Source organism: Eleutherodactylus coqui, chromosome 4 (genome assembly GCF_035609145.1).
Source record: "Eleutherodactylus coqui strain aEleCoq1 chromosome 4, aEleCoq1.hap1, whole genome shotgun sequence".
NCBI lineage: Eukaryota > Metazoa > Chordata > Amphibia > Anura > Eleutherodactylidae > Eleutherodactylus > Eleutherodactylus coqui.
In genome coordinates this window covers 284,183,966-284,200,600 of record NC_089840.1, presented here as the reverse complement: position 1 = coordinate 284,200,600, position 16,635 = coordinate 284,183,966, and the positions used below count along the sequence as shown (strand labels likewise).

Sequence of the window (16,635 nt, the reverse complement as noted above, 5' to 3'; positions counted from 1 at the left end):
CTGAATCGGTAGTAAATCCTTTTCCGTAGATGTGAACAGACTGACATAGATAAGAATGATGGAACGTGACATCGTCCCCAGAATCTCTCACCTCTCCTGTAAGCTGGAAGAGTATCTCTAGGGTGAGGGTGAATATACTCTCCGCCATCTTGTCCCGGTTCCTCTCCATCCTTGTCGGGTCAATCAGGATAATTATCTGATATAGAAGATGTCAGCCGAGGATCCTGAAAGGGAAGAAGATGAGACAATGTAACATCATACAAAATCCGCTATAATAATACAATTACCGGACATTCCCTCCATCTTCCCTTCCGCACCCCCGCTGAGCCCCAACACAGCCCCCTCCACACCCCACTGCTCGGCCCCCACTGCTGACCTGCAGTTTATTAGCACCATTATCAGCCATCTTCTGTCTTCCTGACTATCAGGACTGCCACCCAGCACTGCACTGATCACAGCATTATCTGACTCGTCCTGCGAAATCAAGCCACGTTGTGCGCAAAGCTGGAGAGGCGGCGAAGTCAGGTGGTGCTGGGAACAGGGCGGCACTCGGTGATACATAGGGGGCACTATAACTAAGTGGGCCAACAAAGGCAGCATTATAGTATAGTGGAGTCAGAAAGGGACACCTGAATTATAGGGAAAGAGACATTACTAATTTGTCAGACCACAAAAATGCATTAGTACTACAGGGGAGTTACTGAGAGGTTAATTGGGGCAGTGTCAGAATGGACAGAGTGTGCAGGGACTAGTCGTAGCTGGAAGAAGTCTTCATGGTGGTCTGGGCCGAGAGCAAGATGATAAATGTATGACCCCAATCAGAAGACATATCACCTGTGATCACTGGAGGTAACCGCACTGTAATCACTAATACTGGAGGTAACTGCACTGTATTCACTAATACTAGAGGTAACTGTACTGTATTCACTAATACTGATGGTAACTGCACTGTATTCACTAATACTAGAGGTAACTGTACTGTATTCACTAATACTGGAGGTAACTGCACTGTAATCACTATCTCTGTGTACAGCTGGAAGGTTTTAGAGCTCTACCATCACTCTGAGGGGGTCAGTAAGCTTCCAACACACAAGGATACACGGAATACAAGAACTTCTTAATGCCCTTCTAATCGTCATTAGCCAATCACATTGCAGCGAGGCGACATTCACACGAGGAGCTTCAGATGAAAGGCCGCCGTTTGTTTTTCTTTAGTTTATACCTTTTTAGTGCCGGCGGTGACCTTCAGACTCCCAGCAACCTTAAAACATTATCTGTGCATTACATTTTTCTCTTTTATCTCCATGCATTTTTGATGCATTTTTCGGCTGTGGTTCACAAACATATTAAACACTCAGTACTAATGATCCTCGGTGCCGCGTGTGACCATCGTCTGAGGGCGGAGTCACACCAGCGAGGAAATCATGGGAGTTTTGTGTGATACAATTCGCAGGAATATGAGATACATTCTTCTTAATGCATGTAATTCACGGGGCGACATCAGGGGCTTCAGTACCGTCATCTGATGGGTGGGAGCTTATAACACTACCTGCTCTTCAGGAGAGCTGCGCTGTGATTGGTTGCTATGGGCTTCCATAAATCTGCCCCCCAGTGCTGGTGACCTCACATACCTCCACCTGCAGCCGGACAGGAGCCGTGGGGTTGTTCTGTGCTTACAGGACCTGTGATGATGTCACCATCATGTGATCAGTGTGTGGGAGGAGACAAGGGGTCACATGACCAGGTCTCTGCATGCGGAGGGCGGGGCAGGACTCTGCTGTGTGAGGATGTATTCAGAGAGTGGATGGAGCGGAGGCGAGCGCGTGCGAGACGGAGGAGCGGAGCCGAGTGTGTGTGTGAGACGGAGGAGCGGAGCCGAGCGTGTGCGAGACGGAGGAGCGGAGCCGAGCGTGTGCGAGACGGAGGAGCGGAGCCGAGCGGGTGCGTGACGGAGGAGCGGAGCCGAGCGCGTGCGAGACGGAGGAGCGGAGCCGAGCGGGTGCGAGACGGAGGAGCGGAGCCGAGCGGGTGCGAGACGGAGGAGCGGAGCCGAGCGGGTGCGAGACGGAGGAGTGGAGCCGAGCGCGTGCGAGACGGAGGATTTGGTTTCCTAATCTTTGATAACCTGCTGATTTTCCGAACGCTCTTCAGTTATTGGTGCTGCGATCTCTTTGGTTTGCTTTCCTTGGAATAATTTCATTGCTTTTGTAATAAACCCGCAATGTTGTGAAGCCGTCTGCTGGCCGTCTATCTGTACGCCGATGGTAGATCTGCCTACCATTCGGTCCGCAGTGTCGGCTCCAGCTTTGGATTTGTTCGCACTCCTAGTGAAGTAGAATCTGTAATGCATTGGATTCATAGTTGAATAAATATATGTAATATCATAATGGAAAAAAAGGTTTTAAAAGCTCCGGAGAAAACGATTACAATAAATATTTGTATTTGTCTCAGAGAACATCGAAACACAACGAATGGCCGTTACCCACAATCCTCTCCGAGCGCGTGCATGCGTGACCCCTGAATTCTATCTGTTTACACATTCTAGAGCAGCTCTAACATGTGTGGCTGCCCCGGGTGCGAAACAACTTTGGTAACTCTGAGGGCGTACAAAGGGTTAAGCTCTTCTAAAAATATGCATAGGAAATGTAAACGGAATGAAAAGGAATTGCGTAAGCGGCATAGATTTACCCGGATCAGATTCTATAACAGTTACAGCGACGTCTACTCGGTTATTGTCATTTTGAAACGCCATCGAAAATTAAAAGTAGAACATTAACCCTTTCCAATCCAATTTGTATCCTGGTTTTCCTAGGAGGCTTACTCTTTTTTTGCCGTTATACAACGGCGCTATCTGCTGGCTAAAGCCAGTACTGCATGAGGTGACACATTGGATAGGCTGTGACAGCAGAGAGGCTGGCAATATACAGTAAGAGAACCCCGACGGGCATCTTCCAACGTCGGAGCTGTACAGCCTTAAATCATAATGTCTTCAGAGGTCAGACAGTGGATTGGAAAGGTTAAAAATGTAGTTTCTTTTCTAACGAGAGAATGTCTAAACAGGCAATATGTATACAGGCATTCAAATGTAGGCATCTAAGAAGGTCATTAAAGGGGTTGTCCCGCGCTGAAACGGGTTTTTTTTAAAAATTCAATAGGCCCCCCGTTCAGCGCGAGTACTTACCCGAATCCCCGCGCTGTGGCGACTTCTTCCTTACCTTAGCAAGATGGCCGCTGGGATCTTCACCCACGATGCACCGCGGGTCTTCTCCCATGGTGCACCGTGGGCTCTGTGCAGTCCATTGCCGATTCCAGCCTCTTGATTGGCTGGAATCGGCACATGTGACGGGGCGGAGCTACGAGGACCAGCTCTCCGGCATGAGCGGCCCCATTCACCAGGGAGAAGACCCTTCTGCGCAAGCGCGTCTAATCGGGCGATTAGACGCTGAAATTAGACGGCACCATGGCGACGGGGACGCTAGCAACGGAGCAGGTAAGTGAATAACTTCTGTATGGCTCATAATTAATGCACGATGTACATTACAAAGTGCATTAATATGGCCATACAGAAGTGCTTACCCCCACTTGCTTTCGCGGGACAACCCCTTTAAGTATGTACATGTACCTTGTGATGGTCAAATAAAATACAAAATACCTCATCCACCGTGTCAGGAAACCGATGTGGTCTTCTGGCATTGAACTTTGCTGTAAATACACTCTAACAGAGAACTGTCAGGCATGTCAGCAGTTCCACCAGAGCACCAATATCAATCACACCCATATTGAAGACCATCTCAATATTCTAATTGGGGATGAATCAGTAATACACATCCACAGCTATTATCTTGCCTATCAAGTCCAGCAGTAGCCGTTCTTAAACTAAGCCAATGACGATGTACGCATAGCTTCCAACAAACCCCTATTGTTATCAGCTCCGCATTTTTCACAAGCGTCCTAATGAGCATGAGAATGGAGTATACAAAGAGAATGTACTTGCTGCCAAAACATGAACTTATCAAGATAAGACATGCCGCTACAACCACGTCTAACATACGTCTAGATGCTATCCGTTGTCTTGATAATGAAATTAGTGACATTTTACAGCGCCGTGACCTTCCAGATGATGTGAAAATTAAAAGATACTTCGTACTTGATACTGTGACAGGAGTTTCCTTCATCCCCGCGGGGACCGCTGCTGTCGGTCCCATTGAAAGCAGTGGTTTTTGGCAAACCCTGCTGTATGATTTTTCAGGGAAGGGCTTGAAATATAAGCCCTTCCCTGAAAAATCATCTATAAGTGTTAAAAAAAAAAATTACTCACCTCTCCACCGCTCATACGCGTCCTCCGGCTGGCTCCCCGACACTGCTGCCCAGCACTCCTGAAAGGCCTGTGCTGATTGGCTGAGCGCTCAGCCAATAACAGCTAGTGCTTAGCTATTCATTCCTGAATAGCTAAGATAGTGCTATATATATTTCAAGCCCTTCCCCGAAAATCATACTGCGGGGTTTGCCAAAAACCACTGCTTTCAATGGGACCGGCAGTTGTGGCAGAGGATTCCTTTATCCCCACGGGGATGAAGGAAACTCCTGTCACAGCTGTGATAGAAGTCTGCGGTATTGTCCATATCTTTTCAATGGGGCTAGCGCAATAGAGAATTATCAATAAGTTATATTTTAGGGCGATAACAAAGAATCTAATCAGTAAAATACTCCTGTATGAATATAAGTGATTCTTCTGCTACAGTGAAACACTACAGCTAACTAGTACCCCAGGACTTTTCCATATCACTTTTCCTTAGCGGTACCCCATTTAGTGTATATTGGTGACATCCGTTTCTCCTGCCCATGTGCATAACCTTACATTTATCAACATTGAACTTCATTTGCCATTTTCCAGCCCAAGCCCCCAGCTTATCCAGGTCCGTTTGGAGCCGTACATTATCCTCCGTTGTATTAATTATATTGTATAATTTTGTATCATCTGCAAATATTGATATTTTGCTGTGCAGCCCCTCTATCAGGTCGTTGATTAATATATTTAACAGAATGGGGCCTAGTACTGAACCCTGTGGCACCCCGCTAGTGACGGTGGCCCAGTCAGATTGCGAATCATTTATTACCACCCTCTGCTTTCTATCTCTGAGCCAGTTCCATACTCAGATACACATGTTTTCGCCTAAACAGAGCCGTTCCTTTTTTCTATATATTACCCTATTATATGGCACGGCCTCAAAAGCTTTAGAAAAATCTAGATATGAGAGATTGATAGACTCTCCCAGGTCCAGCCTAGAACTTACCTCGTTGTAGAAGCTGATCAAGTTATTTTGACATGATCGACCCCTCATGAACCCATGCTGGTGAGGAGTTATACTGTTGTTTTCCTTAAGGTATTCCAGGATGGCGTCTCTCAGAAACCCGCTCAAATATTTTTCCAAACTTAGAAATGACTTACCGGCCTGTAGTTACCAGGCTCTCTTCTTGACCCCTTTTTGTATAATGGGGCCAAATTGGCAATGTGCCAATCCAGTGGTACAACCCCGGTCTCAATGTATTCCCTAAATATAAGAAATAGGTGTGTATCACGTTACTTATTTCCCTTAGAACCCTTGGGTGTAATCAATCTGGGCCCGGTGATTTGTCGATTTTAATCTTTTTTAGCCAGCTCTTCACTTCTTCCCATGTTAGGCAGGTGATATTTAGTGGGGGGGGGGGGGGGGGGTAATTTTGCCCCCTTGCTTCTTGTGTGCCAATTTTTTTCTCTTATGAATATACTTGAGAAAGAACTATTTAATAGATCCGCCATCCCCCCCCAATCATCTTCTCTGAATCCTCATTGTTTGTTAAAGGGCCAGTACTTTCAGTCCAAATCCTTTTACGGTTTATATATTTAGGGTTATTTTTGCTCTCTTTGGCAATCAGTCTCTCTGCCTCCTCCATGGCAGTTTTTAGCTTTCTCTTACATAGTTTTTTTTACCTGTATGTTTTTAGCACGTCTTCCTTGCTTTCTTGTTTTAGTAATTTAAATGCTTTCTTTTTTCACTTATTTGCCCCTTACAGTCTTGTCGAGCCACATTGGTTTCCTTCTACATGTAGTTCTTTTGTTTTTGAAGGGTATGAACTGCTCACATGAGGCAATTAGGATGTTTTTAAACTCTTCCCATTTGCAGCCTGTACTGTTATTATTGAGGACACTGTCCCATTTAATGTTGCCAAGAGTTATTCTAAGCTGATTAAATTTTGTTTTATAAAGTTATGTTGTGTGTACATTATCTTCACGTATACGGACCCCTGCCTGTACATATACGTTTTTTCGGTTGCACTTAAAATCCTTTTCAGGAATGTACTGGTTAATAAGCCTACTTAGTCTTTCTGAATAACATGTGCGAGCAGAGTATTCCCACAGAATTGCATCTGGAAATTTCTCTCTGCTTTCGGTCAGACGGACACCCGGATATAGTTCAGGGGCGATTTTCTTCTGGATGCACGCACGTACGCACTACTGGTCGCCCAGTTATAAGAAGTACTTCAAACGGTTAACATGTCTCAGTGTCATATGCTTGAGAAAGTAGGCAGATTGGTCAGGAAGCCTTCCGACACCCATTGCATCTCCTGTGTTGTATCTATTGTCCTATGCTAATGGAATAAACACCAGAAGGTACCGACTCTCCAAAAGAAACCTGGAGAAGGTGTGATAAATGGGGCTTTAGCCTATAAATTATGTGGGACAAATGCCGGGCAAACGATGATGACAGAGCGGCCAGCAGAGGGACAGGGCGGCTGAAGGAGATTTCTCCCCTTGCGCTCCCCCCACCTCTCTCCATTCACTTAACATAGCAGCCATTCACTACTGAATGGCTGCTATTTACACTCATCATTCAGGATCATCCCTCAACGTTTAGGCTCCATAATAACCTGAACGATGAGTGTAAATAGCAGCTGTTCAGTACTAAACAGCTGCTAGGTTTTGTTTTTTTAAGGAACTTTTATTTAGCCAAAATAATTAACAAGTAAGCAGAGGCAACTGGCACTGCAGGTGCCCAACATAGTGGTACAGTACATTGGATAGATACAGAAAAATCATCATTACCTATGCATATACGTACATTCCTCATGACACATAATATTTGGCTAGAAATTTATATTTTATCTTTATCAGCTGTTGCTAATCAACAGAATCACAAAAAAAGGAGAGACTCTATAACCACGTGGCGTGACTCTTAAAAAAAAAACTAATAAAAATTAGCTTAAAAGACAATTTCCAGTTTAATAAAATTACCTTTTTGGCGGAAAAAAACCAATTCATATATTGTGTGAGTAACTGTAGCCACTGGTAGGTCCGCAACAAGCCCAAAGAGACGCACTCCAGGGTGCATGATCCTTTGGGTCAAATGTGCTTCCACTAACGCGAGGACACCCCTCCAATAGTCTTGCAGGATGGCACACTCCCAAAACACATGCATGACAGTTTCATCCGCAGCCAGACATCGTGGAAATATTGCCGAAGAGCGCAGACGCATAATGTGCAGCCTGGAAGGTGTATAGTATATGTGGTGCAGGAACTTGACTTGAATGAGTCTCTCTCTAGCGCTAACAAAAGGAGAACCCTTTAGTATGTCCTCATCTTCCCCCGACAGCAGATTGGGAAAAATCAGCCACCCATTTCTGCGTGACCTTCTATTGCATTAAAAGGGGATAGAAGCTAGACAGTGGTTTAACAAGGTTGAACATCTGCGCCAAGTCCTCCAGCCGCGTCAGAGACATTGAGATAGATAAGCCCTCAAATTAAGTCCTGACTACATCCCGCAGATGGTAGTATCTAATGTAAGAATACTCAGGCAGCTCATGGGTTATCTGCAACTGCAAGAGTGTGCAGGAAGCACCTTCACCAACTATGTCAGCCAAAAAGCCATCACTGCCCACAGGTATCTCCACTCTACTGAGTCGAAGGCCTTTGCTTGGTCTATAAATACCAAGGTGCGCTTCCCACAGCTAGTGTGCTCATTAGAGTGAACGTGCTCGTTTAGGGCAATTACTAGAATGAGCATCGCTTTTTTCGAGTAACTGCCTACTCAGGTGAAAAGATTTAGGGGGTGGCAGGGTGGAGCGAGTGGTAGCAGGGGAAAACTCCCCCCCACCACCACCCCTCCGGCGCCCCCCGAATCTTTTCACCCGATTAGGCAGCTACTCGAAAAAAGCGATGCTCGATCAAGTAATTGCTCTAAACAAGCACGTTCACTCATCCTCCAGTGCTCATACATCAGGTGGTTGAAAAGTTGCCTTAAGTTCATGTCTGTGCTTTTTCCAGGTATGACTGGTCAGCATGTATGATTTACCCAAAAACTGACTTTATGCATGTTGCCAATATTTTCACAAGGATTTTTACGTTATTATTAAGGAGTGAAATGGCGCGGTAAGAGCCGCAGTCTAGAGGGTAAGTGACCGTTTTTATCTGCCCGATTGAAAACCTAGTAACGGGAACAAAGAAGTTTCTTTTTTGTATACTCAATAAGCAGCAGTTTATATTCCCATCGCAGGCCATTAAGGGCCAAGGAAGTTTCCGGGGAAGGATCTGCTATGTGTTTGGCCTCTGCTGAGTCAAAACGTCACCCCAAGTCCAATCAGGTGACCCGCAGGGACCTTCTATGTCCAGTTATGGCAGATGCAAAGAGAAAGAGAGAAAAAAAATGGTGGGGGTTGGGGTTGAGAAGCCAATTTAGTACATCCCCTGGAGGCTCAAAGAAATAGGACCGATTTGTCCTTGATCACCTTCAGCCTAGCACGGTATAACATGGCATAAACAAGCTGTTTTGAACGCAGCACTTTCTTTGCTTCTGTGATTTTTTGTCTCCTCTGCTGCACCTCTAAGGAAAAGTCTGGAAAAATACTTACTGTTTGCCCTCCCACCGTCAGTGGATCTTTCTCACGATTGAGTGCCAGGATTTTGTCCCCGTCCCTGTAATTAGGCAGCTTGGCTATGAAGGTAGCGGGGGGCCTCCAGGCGGCAGAGCTCTAGATGGGATACAGTGGGCTCTTTCAATGTAGAATAAAGGTTAAAGTGAGTTTGGACCATATGCCTGCTTGAGGAGCGATTCCAGGAAGTCACAAGGACTTCTGTCCTCAACTCCCTCTGGCAAACCTATGAATCTGAGGTTGCATCGGCACAGACGATTCTTCATGTAATCCAATTTCTTCTACTGTGCCATGAAGCTGGAGTTGAGGGTCTGCACCCGATCCGAAAGTGGTGTAACGGTGTCCTCTAAGTTAGAGACTCTCGTCTTGACCTCTGTCGTGCGTTCCCTCAGTGTTTTGACATCTGCACAGAACAGACTGAAGTCCGATTGCAAGGCATCAATTTTCTCTGTGATGGAAGAGCGGGATTATGTAATTGGTTTTAAAATGACGGCAATGTTGGAACGGGTACAGGAGGTGAAGCTGGTGTGGCCCTCTCAGAGGATATGCCTTGTGCACTGCGGGGTCCACAGAAGTGCTGGGTCGGGCGTACTGTTGCAGCTTGGTAGTTATTTTAGCTTGTTTATTGGGCGCCATATCACTAGAAGGTCACAGTATTGACAGATACAGATATCCGCAGGCTTGAACCTATAAAGTTTCACAGGGGGATTCATATGCAGTTTAATTGTTAGTGCATAACTGCTGGGATACAGCTATAGTGTAGTAATGTCAGTGCAACGCTGCCGCACCACTACCAGATGGCAGCCCAAGAGACAGTCTATAAGTATATATGGAACAGTCCTATAGAATAGGAAAGCCACTAGTACAGATGCAGCTGCATGCCCGTGTCCTCTTCCACTCCACAATCCCTGGATCATTAAACAAGGGGTGAGGCAAATGGGGTGGGGTGGGGGAAATCAGCTGCACTTATTTGCTCTGGGGTATTGTGCTTCTCTTGGAGGGACTTTATGCAGTGTTCCTCCTCTCCCTCACTGCTCCTCCACTGCACTCCCTCCTCCACAGTGTGCCCCTCTTCTCTCCTGGGGATACTGATAAGGAATTATTTCTCCCCGTCTCCCCTCTCGAAGATGGCTTCTGGCAGGGGGGGGGGGGAGGATGGGGGGGTCCAGGTCTCCTTAATATACCTGGTGGCGCTGGTAAGGAGTCTGCCCAGAAGGGAGTGCACACCAAGAGCCCTTTAGGGGTTCTACACTGCCCTCACACAGTCCAAGGGTCTTCAGCCCTTCTATCCTACCAGGGCCAGGCAGTGGGGACCTGCAGGCTGGGTGATGTCAGGCCGGGGTTTCCACCGGAGCTGCCACCGCCGGCAGCAGCAGCATTGCTCTCCCGGTCCGCAGCAGTGAAGGACAGGCAGACTATTCACCCCTGGCAGATACCTCCTATACAGACCCCACTCCGATCCGCTGAGCGGGGGAGGTTCCAGCCAGGCACTACCAGCCGCCGATGCCCAGCACGCAAGTCCAGGGTTTATCAGGCCTAGGAGGACGCAGCAGATATCCTTCACAGAGGAGACCTTAAAAGGTCTCTACATGTTCCGCAAAGGCTGGGGAAGTCAGTACCGGGCGCAAGAAGGCTGCCCTGGATCCCGTCTGTGCAGGATGTCTCCGATTGTGGCGGCTGCAGAGCGGAGCTTCCCCGAGCGCGTCTTGCCCCTTTTGCTGCTAGGCCACACCGAATGGATGTTATGTTGAGTAAATGGAGAGGGGCGGGGGGAGAACAAGGACGGGAGCAAGTACACGCAGGGACGAGTGTTGGGCATTTTTTGCCCAACATTCTTCCCATGTAAATCGGGCTTAACTTGGATTCCTGAGGAGGTTTGCTGATGTTCGCAAGACCCTCATTCAAGTAAGTAAAACCTTCTACTTAATCTTTACCAGTTACCCTCCCACACATTTTGGAGTGCAGGGATTTTGTAACCTGTCTTCTTCGCAATTTCTATGAACACTTTATATAGAAATGTAATAATATAATTGTGATAATAAAAAATATTAAAATCCATTTAATTGGCAGATGACAACACCAGGAGATCATGGTATCATACAAGATACATATGAAGAGCCTGCCTTTATCACAGATATGCCCTCAGCCCTTCACAGCAAACATCTGTCATCTGATCCTTTTATATGGGTTCCATCTTCTGATTCAACACAGACTAGTAAGCAACATAACATTTACAGAAGAGATGTTAAAGAAGAAACAGTTGTCACAGGGAAGAAGTCATATTCATGTTCAGAATGTGGGAAGTGTTTTGCACCTAAAGTAAATCTTGTTGAACATCAGAAAATTCACACAGCAGAGAGGACATTTTCATGATCTGAATGTGAGAAATGCTTTAAGTTGATAGGACATCTTCTAATATATCAAAGAATTCACACAGGGGAGAAGACATTTTTCTGTTCAGAATGTAAAAAATGTTTTACAGATTAATCAACTGTTATGTCCAACCAGGATGCGCTGGTTCTGTCACCCGCAGATCTCCCACAAATGCAAATAAATGAGTAACAAAACAGGGATAAAACCAAAATATGGGCAACACTGTCCCTATATAACCTAACACAGGGAAGGGGCCCTGCTTGAACAAAGGGTGATTGCCCCAATAAGGATGGTCTTGACTGCGTGCCTTGGCTCTTAAATGATCCTACGTGGGAAAGGGAAAATAATACAAGAAAAACCAAAACAAGAAATGAAAACAAGCACAAAAACTTAGCTTAAGATGCAGCAGGTAACTGAACGATCCAGGACCAGAGCTCTGAATGCTAGCTCAACCAGACAGAGACTGAAAATCAACGGAGCTGAGTATCAGCCCAGGTAAAATAGTCCTAGTAATTACTCACAGGTGTGACTAAGCACATCACATCTTATACCCCACCCACTGGGCCAGAAGAAGTAGAAACCTCTCAAAAGCCAGCACCAGATTTCTCAGCAAGGCAGAAATTCCAGAACTGCTACAACAGTACCTCCCCTTTCAGAAGGGGCCCCAGGACCCTTAGGACCAGGTCGATTCAGTCTGTGAAAATTTTTCACAAGCCGATCCACATGGACATCTGCCGCCGGTACCCATGTCCTTTCCTCAAGACCATAACCACACTAATGCACTAGATACTGTAGTGATCTCCTTACTAGATGAGAGTCCACTATGTGACTTATCTGAAAATGAATATCCCCATCAACTACCACCGGGGCTGGCAGAGTTGAACCATTTAGTGAATCAACAAACTTCTTTAATAGAGACTTATGAAACACATTAGTTATTTTCATCGAACTCGGAATCTCCAAACAAAAAGACATAGGATTAATTTTTTCCATAATTTTGAAAGGGCCACTAAAACATGGACCTAATTTAAAAGACTGTTGGTTGATCTTTATGTTCTTAGTTGACAACCACACCAAGTCTTCCACCATGAAATTGATCCCCTCAAAATGTCTATTATACGCTACCCACTTGAAATTTTTAACCGTCCTTTGAAGATTTTTCTGAATATCTTATCACAACACCTCAATGTTAGAGAACTCATTCTCCTCAGGTACCTTCGGCACTTTCTTAGAAAAGGGATCAAAACCTGGATGGAACCTATAATTACAAAAGAAGGGCGACGTCCCTATAGATTCCAATGATCTATTGTTAAGGGCGAATTTAGCTAGAGGCAAAAACTCCGACCAATCCACCTGGTTCTCTGAGACATAACACCGCAAGTATTGTTCCAGGCTCTGGTTACATCTCTCAGTTTGTCCATTAGTCTCTGGGTGATATGCAGAGGAAAATGAGAGCTTAATACCCAACTGAGAGCAAACAAAACGTCAGAACCTGGAAGCAAACTAAATCCCACGATCGGAGAGGATATTTGCTGGTAACCCGTGCAATCTCACAATGCAAGTAATGAACAATCTGGACAAGGTTTAGCATTGGGAAGACCGGGACGAGCAACAAAATGACACACCCTAAAACAATCCACTACAACCCAGATAACAGTATTACTCTCTGAAAGCGACAAACGTGTAATAATAATAATGATCTTTATTTGTATAGCGCCAACTTATTCCGCAGTGCTGTAATGAAGTCCATAGACAAATGAGTCCAAGGTTTCACAAGTACTAGTTAACCCTTTCTAATCCAATTTGTATCCTGGTTTTCCTAGGGGGCTTACTCTTTTTCTGCCGTTATACAACAGCGCTATATGCTGGCTAAAGCCAGTACTGCATGAGGTGACACGTTGGATAGGCTCTGACAGCAGAGAGGCTGGCAATATACAGTAAGAGAACCCCGACGGACGTCTTCCAACATCAGAGCTGTACAGCCTTAAATCATAATGTCTTTAGACGTCAGACAGTGGATTGGAAAGGGTTAAGGCATCAACCTCCCAGCAGGGGAATTACAAGTCAAATTAGTCCTGACACAAAGCTCATAGGATGAGAAAAAGCTGAATACATCTCGTCGCAAAGACAGCCATCAAAAAATTCTTGTAACTTACTGGTATTATTAATCCCCGGATGACTAGCCAACACAGAACTATGTACTTCAGAGAGCTCTTGCAACCTCAAATGAACAGGGACAAATAACTTTCCCACAGGAAGACTTGAAGGAGTTAAATCCTGTGCTTCACGGACCTGCTCCTCCAAATCTCGTGAAACCGTGGACACCACAACCACCTCTGAAAGAATGAGCATGGGAGGTTCGTCCAAAATCAACGGAACAAAACTCCTGGAAAGAGCGTCGGTCTTAACATTTCTACTGCAAGGATGGTATGTAACCAAGAAGTCAAAGCGCTTAAAAAATAGTGATCACCCCACCAGTCTCGGGTTAAGTTTTTTGGCTAACTCTAGGTAAATCAGGTTTTTGTGGTCCGTAAAAACAGTCACATTATGCTGAGCCCATTCTGGGAGGTGCCGGAACTCCGCAAACGCCCACAATCACCAACAGCTCTCTGTCACCAATGTCATAATTCTGCTCAGAAGTAGAAAATTTACTTGAAAAAAAGCACAAGGACGAAGATCTTGCAAAGTACTTGTTCCCTGGGATAGCACCGGCCCAACCCAAACTTATGAGGCGTCAACCTCCACTACGAACAGTCTGGATGAGTTTGGTTGCACTAGAACGGGAGACGTCACAAAACATCTCTTCAAGGCATGAAAGGATTGTAATGCCCTGGTGACCATTTAGCGGGGAAACAATCCTTCATTATTATATCAGCCAATGGTTTGACCACCACCGAAAATCCTCTGATAAACTTCCAATAATAATTTGAGAAACCCAGAAACTTCTGAAGCGCCTTCACATTCTCTGGTAAGACCCAGTACCGCACTGATCGGACCTTCTCCGGATCCATCTTGAAACCTCTTGGAGTAATAATGTGTCCCAGAAATGGGATCTTATTTTTGTGTCTGGAATGTGGGAAATATTTTCCTCAGAAATCAAGAACTTTTGACCATAGAAAACTTACACAGGGAAGAAACCATATTAATATCTTAAATCTGGCTGTCTTCTTAGATTATCTTAATTGAAAGCCTCGGTGTTACATGTGCTGCTGGGATCTGTAGTTCTAGGCTTCCTAGCAGCACAGCTCCACAGGAGGTGGAGGGTTAATTGATTGAGATGGCTGGGTGTGGTACTTCCTTCTAGCCAATCTCCTGGGTCTGTGCTCACATATAAACCCAACTCTTGGTCAGTCTCTGTATGGCCCCTAAGGTGAGCAGTCATGAATGCTTGTCTGGGTAGGTTTGCAGTGTGATCTGGTTTATGTCCGTTTGTACGTTTAAATTCTGTCAGTTTTGTGTTGGTTTGCTGTGTGACCTGCAATCTGTGTCCTGTTGCAGCGTGTTGTGTGAACTCTGTCCAGTTCTGCTTGACTCCTGGTTAGTGTAGGGACTAGCAGTATAACCAGGAGCCGTGAAGTGGCCCGCTAGCTTCCACATATTGTACAACATGTCAACTGCCTGGTATTTATATTCAGCTTCCTATCTGTTACTAGTGGTTGCATGTTGTATGCGGTGTATTCTGGGGCATGTGAATGCATCCTGTTCTGGTGCGTGGCTCGTAGGATCAGCTAGGGCCCAGATCCGAAGACCGCTGGGCTGCCCTTATTGGGGCAATGTCCCCGCTTAGGTAGGGCCATGTCTACCTCCTTATTGCCAGGGTCAGTTGCTTGAAACCCGTGTGCCCCTTCCTTGGTCACGATCGTGTGGGCCCCATGCTTTGTCTGCCCACACGATCGTAACACTCGGCCACCTCATGTGAATTTCTGTTACTAACCCTCAAGATGATCTCGTTTGTGCATCTTCTGATTCCTTGAAATACATGCAATTAGTGTCTTCCATACTATATAATTCTACATGGTCAATGAGCGATATCAGCAGCACCCACCAGAAAATAAATCTGCTTACTGCAGCTCAGATACACGCCTAGATCAGGGAGCTGGAGCCTTGCTCCCCACAGAATCCAAGTGTGAAGAATAATAGACGTCAAGCAGCATCCAGAATGTGAATTAATCCATAACGGACATTCTTCATTCCTCCAATAACATCTGCAGATAGCAAAATTTCGATCCCAAGGACCGGGATATTTCTCAAACTAACAAATAGTGACAAGCTATTATTAAGTACACACACCAACATAGAACAGCCCACTCCTTCAGCCAATCCCAGGCCTAATATTTGAATCAATAACATGTGCGTTACAAAGTGTTACTCCAACCGTTCAGTAGCGTCATGGCATACCCACTGCGCATGGCAAAGGCACGGCTATGATGACGGACAATCCGGCTTTTTGCCGCAAAGCCCACCAGGAATAAAGAATGTCCGTTAGGCATTGATTCACGTTCTGGATGCTGCCTGACGTCTATTATTCATCACACTTACATAACGTTAATCAACATCACATCATCCATAACTCGGAAATGGTTGCAGGTATTGAAAAAAATGACTGAGCCTACGAATTTCTGATGAAATTCTGCCCTAAAACCATGCATCCCATGATCCTTTTTCCAAATGGCAAATCTTATAGGAAATTGACCAATGATCCTGGGTTTGGTTTAAAGAAAAAAAACCAACAACAACAAAAAAAATTTCCTCCATTTAAGGCCTCATGTCCACGGGGAAAATCAGGCCCGCTACGGATTCTCCATGGAGAATCCGTAGCGGGTCCCTCCTGCCCCGCAGACATGAGCGCTGAAAATAGGAATAAATAAGAATTAACTCACCTCTCGCACGCTCCGGATACTTCCTTCGATGCGGCGTCATCTTCTCTCGTCGCGGCCGGATCTGCTTTCTTCGGCTCGGCGGATGCGCAGGATGACGTCGGTGACGTGCCCCGCACATGCGGCGTCCCGAAGCAAAATGATCCGGCGGCGACTGAGAGAAGATGGCGCCGCGGCGAAGAGAAGAAACGGAGCGGGTGAGTAAATCTGATTTTTGTCTCCCGCGGATCCGGACGGCTTCCATAGGCTTCAATAGAAGCCCGCGGGAGCTGTCCCCGCGGGAGACCCGCACGAAAATGGAGCATGGTCCAGATTTTTTCATGCTCCATTTTTTTAAAAATCCCTTTTATTGACCATCCGCGGGTATTTATCTACCCGCGGGTGGTCAATGCATCCCTATGGGGTGCGGATCCGCGGGCAGGAGAAGAGTTAAAATCTGCTGCGGATTTTAATTCTTCTTTTGCCCGTGGACATGAGC

General features: G+C 45.8%; 2 protein-coding genes across 6 annotated transcripts in view; one reads left to right on the top strand and one right to left on the bottom strand.

Moving 5' to 3' along the window:
• Positions 1-16,635, bottom strand: part of LOC136624388 (gastrula zinc finger protein XlCGF26.1-like) — a 148,765-nt gene that overhangs the window by 5,676 nt on the left and 126,454 nt on the right. The window contains exons 1-2 of one of the 5 annotated variants that reach the window (XM_066598359.1): positions 1,632-1,678; positions 92-224 (exon numbers count right to left, since the gene is read on the bottom strand). The exons of the other annotated variants lie outside the window; for them this stretch is intronic. Of the exons in view, the coding sequence (XP_066454456.1) occupies positions 92-169 (78 nt within the window). The 5' untranslated portion in view covers positions 170-224; positions 1,632-1,678. Of the gene's footprint in view, positions 1-91; positions 225-1,631; positions 1,679-16,635 lie in introns of those variants that run through there. 5 annotated transcript variants of the gene reach the window in all.
• LOC136624394 (zinc finger protein 547-like) overlaps positions 1-16,635 on the top strand; it is a 223,838-nt gene that overhangs the window by 112,915 nt on the left and 94,288 nt on the right. The window lies entirely within an intron of this gene.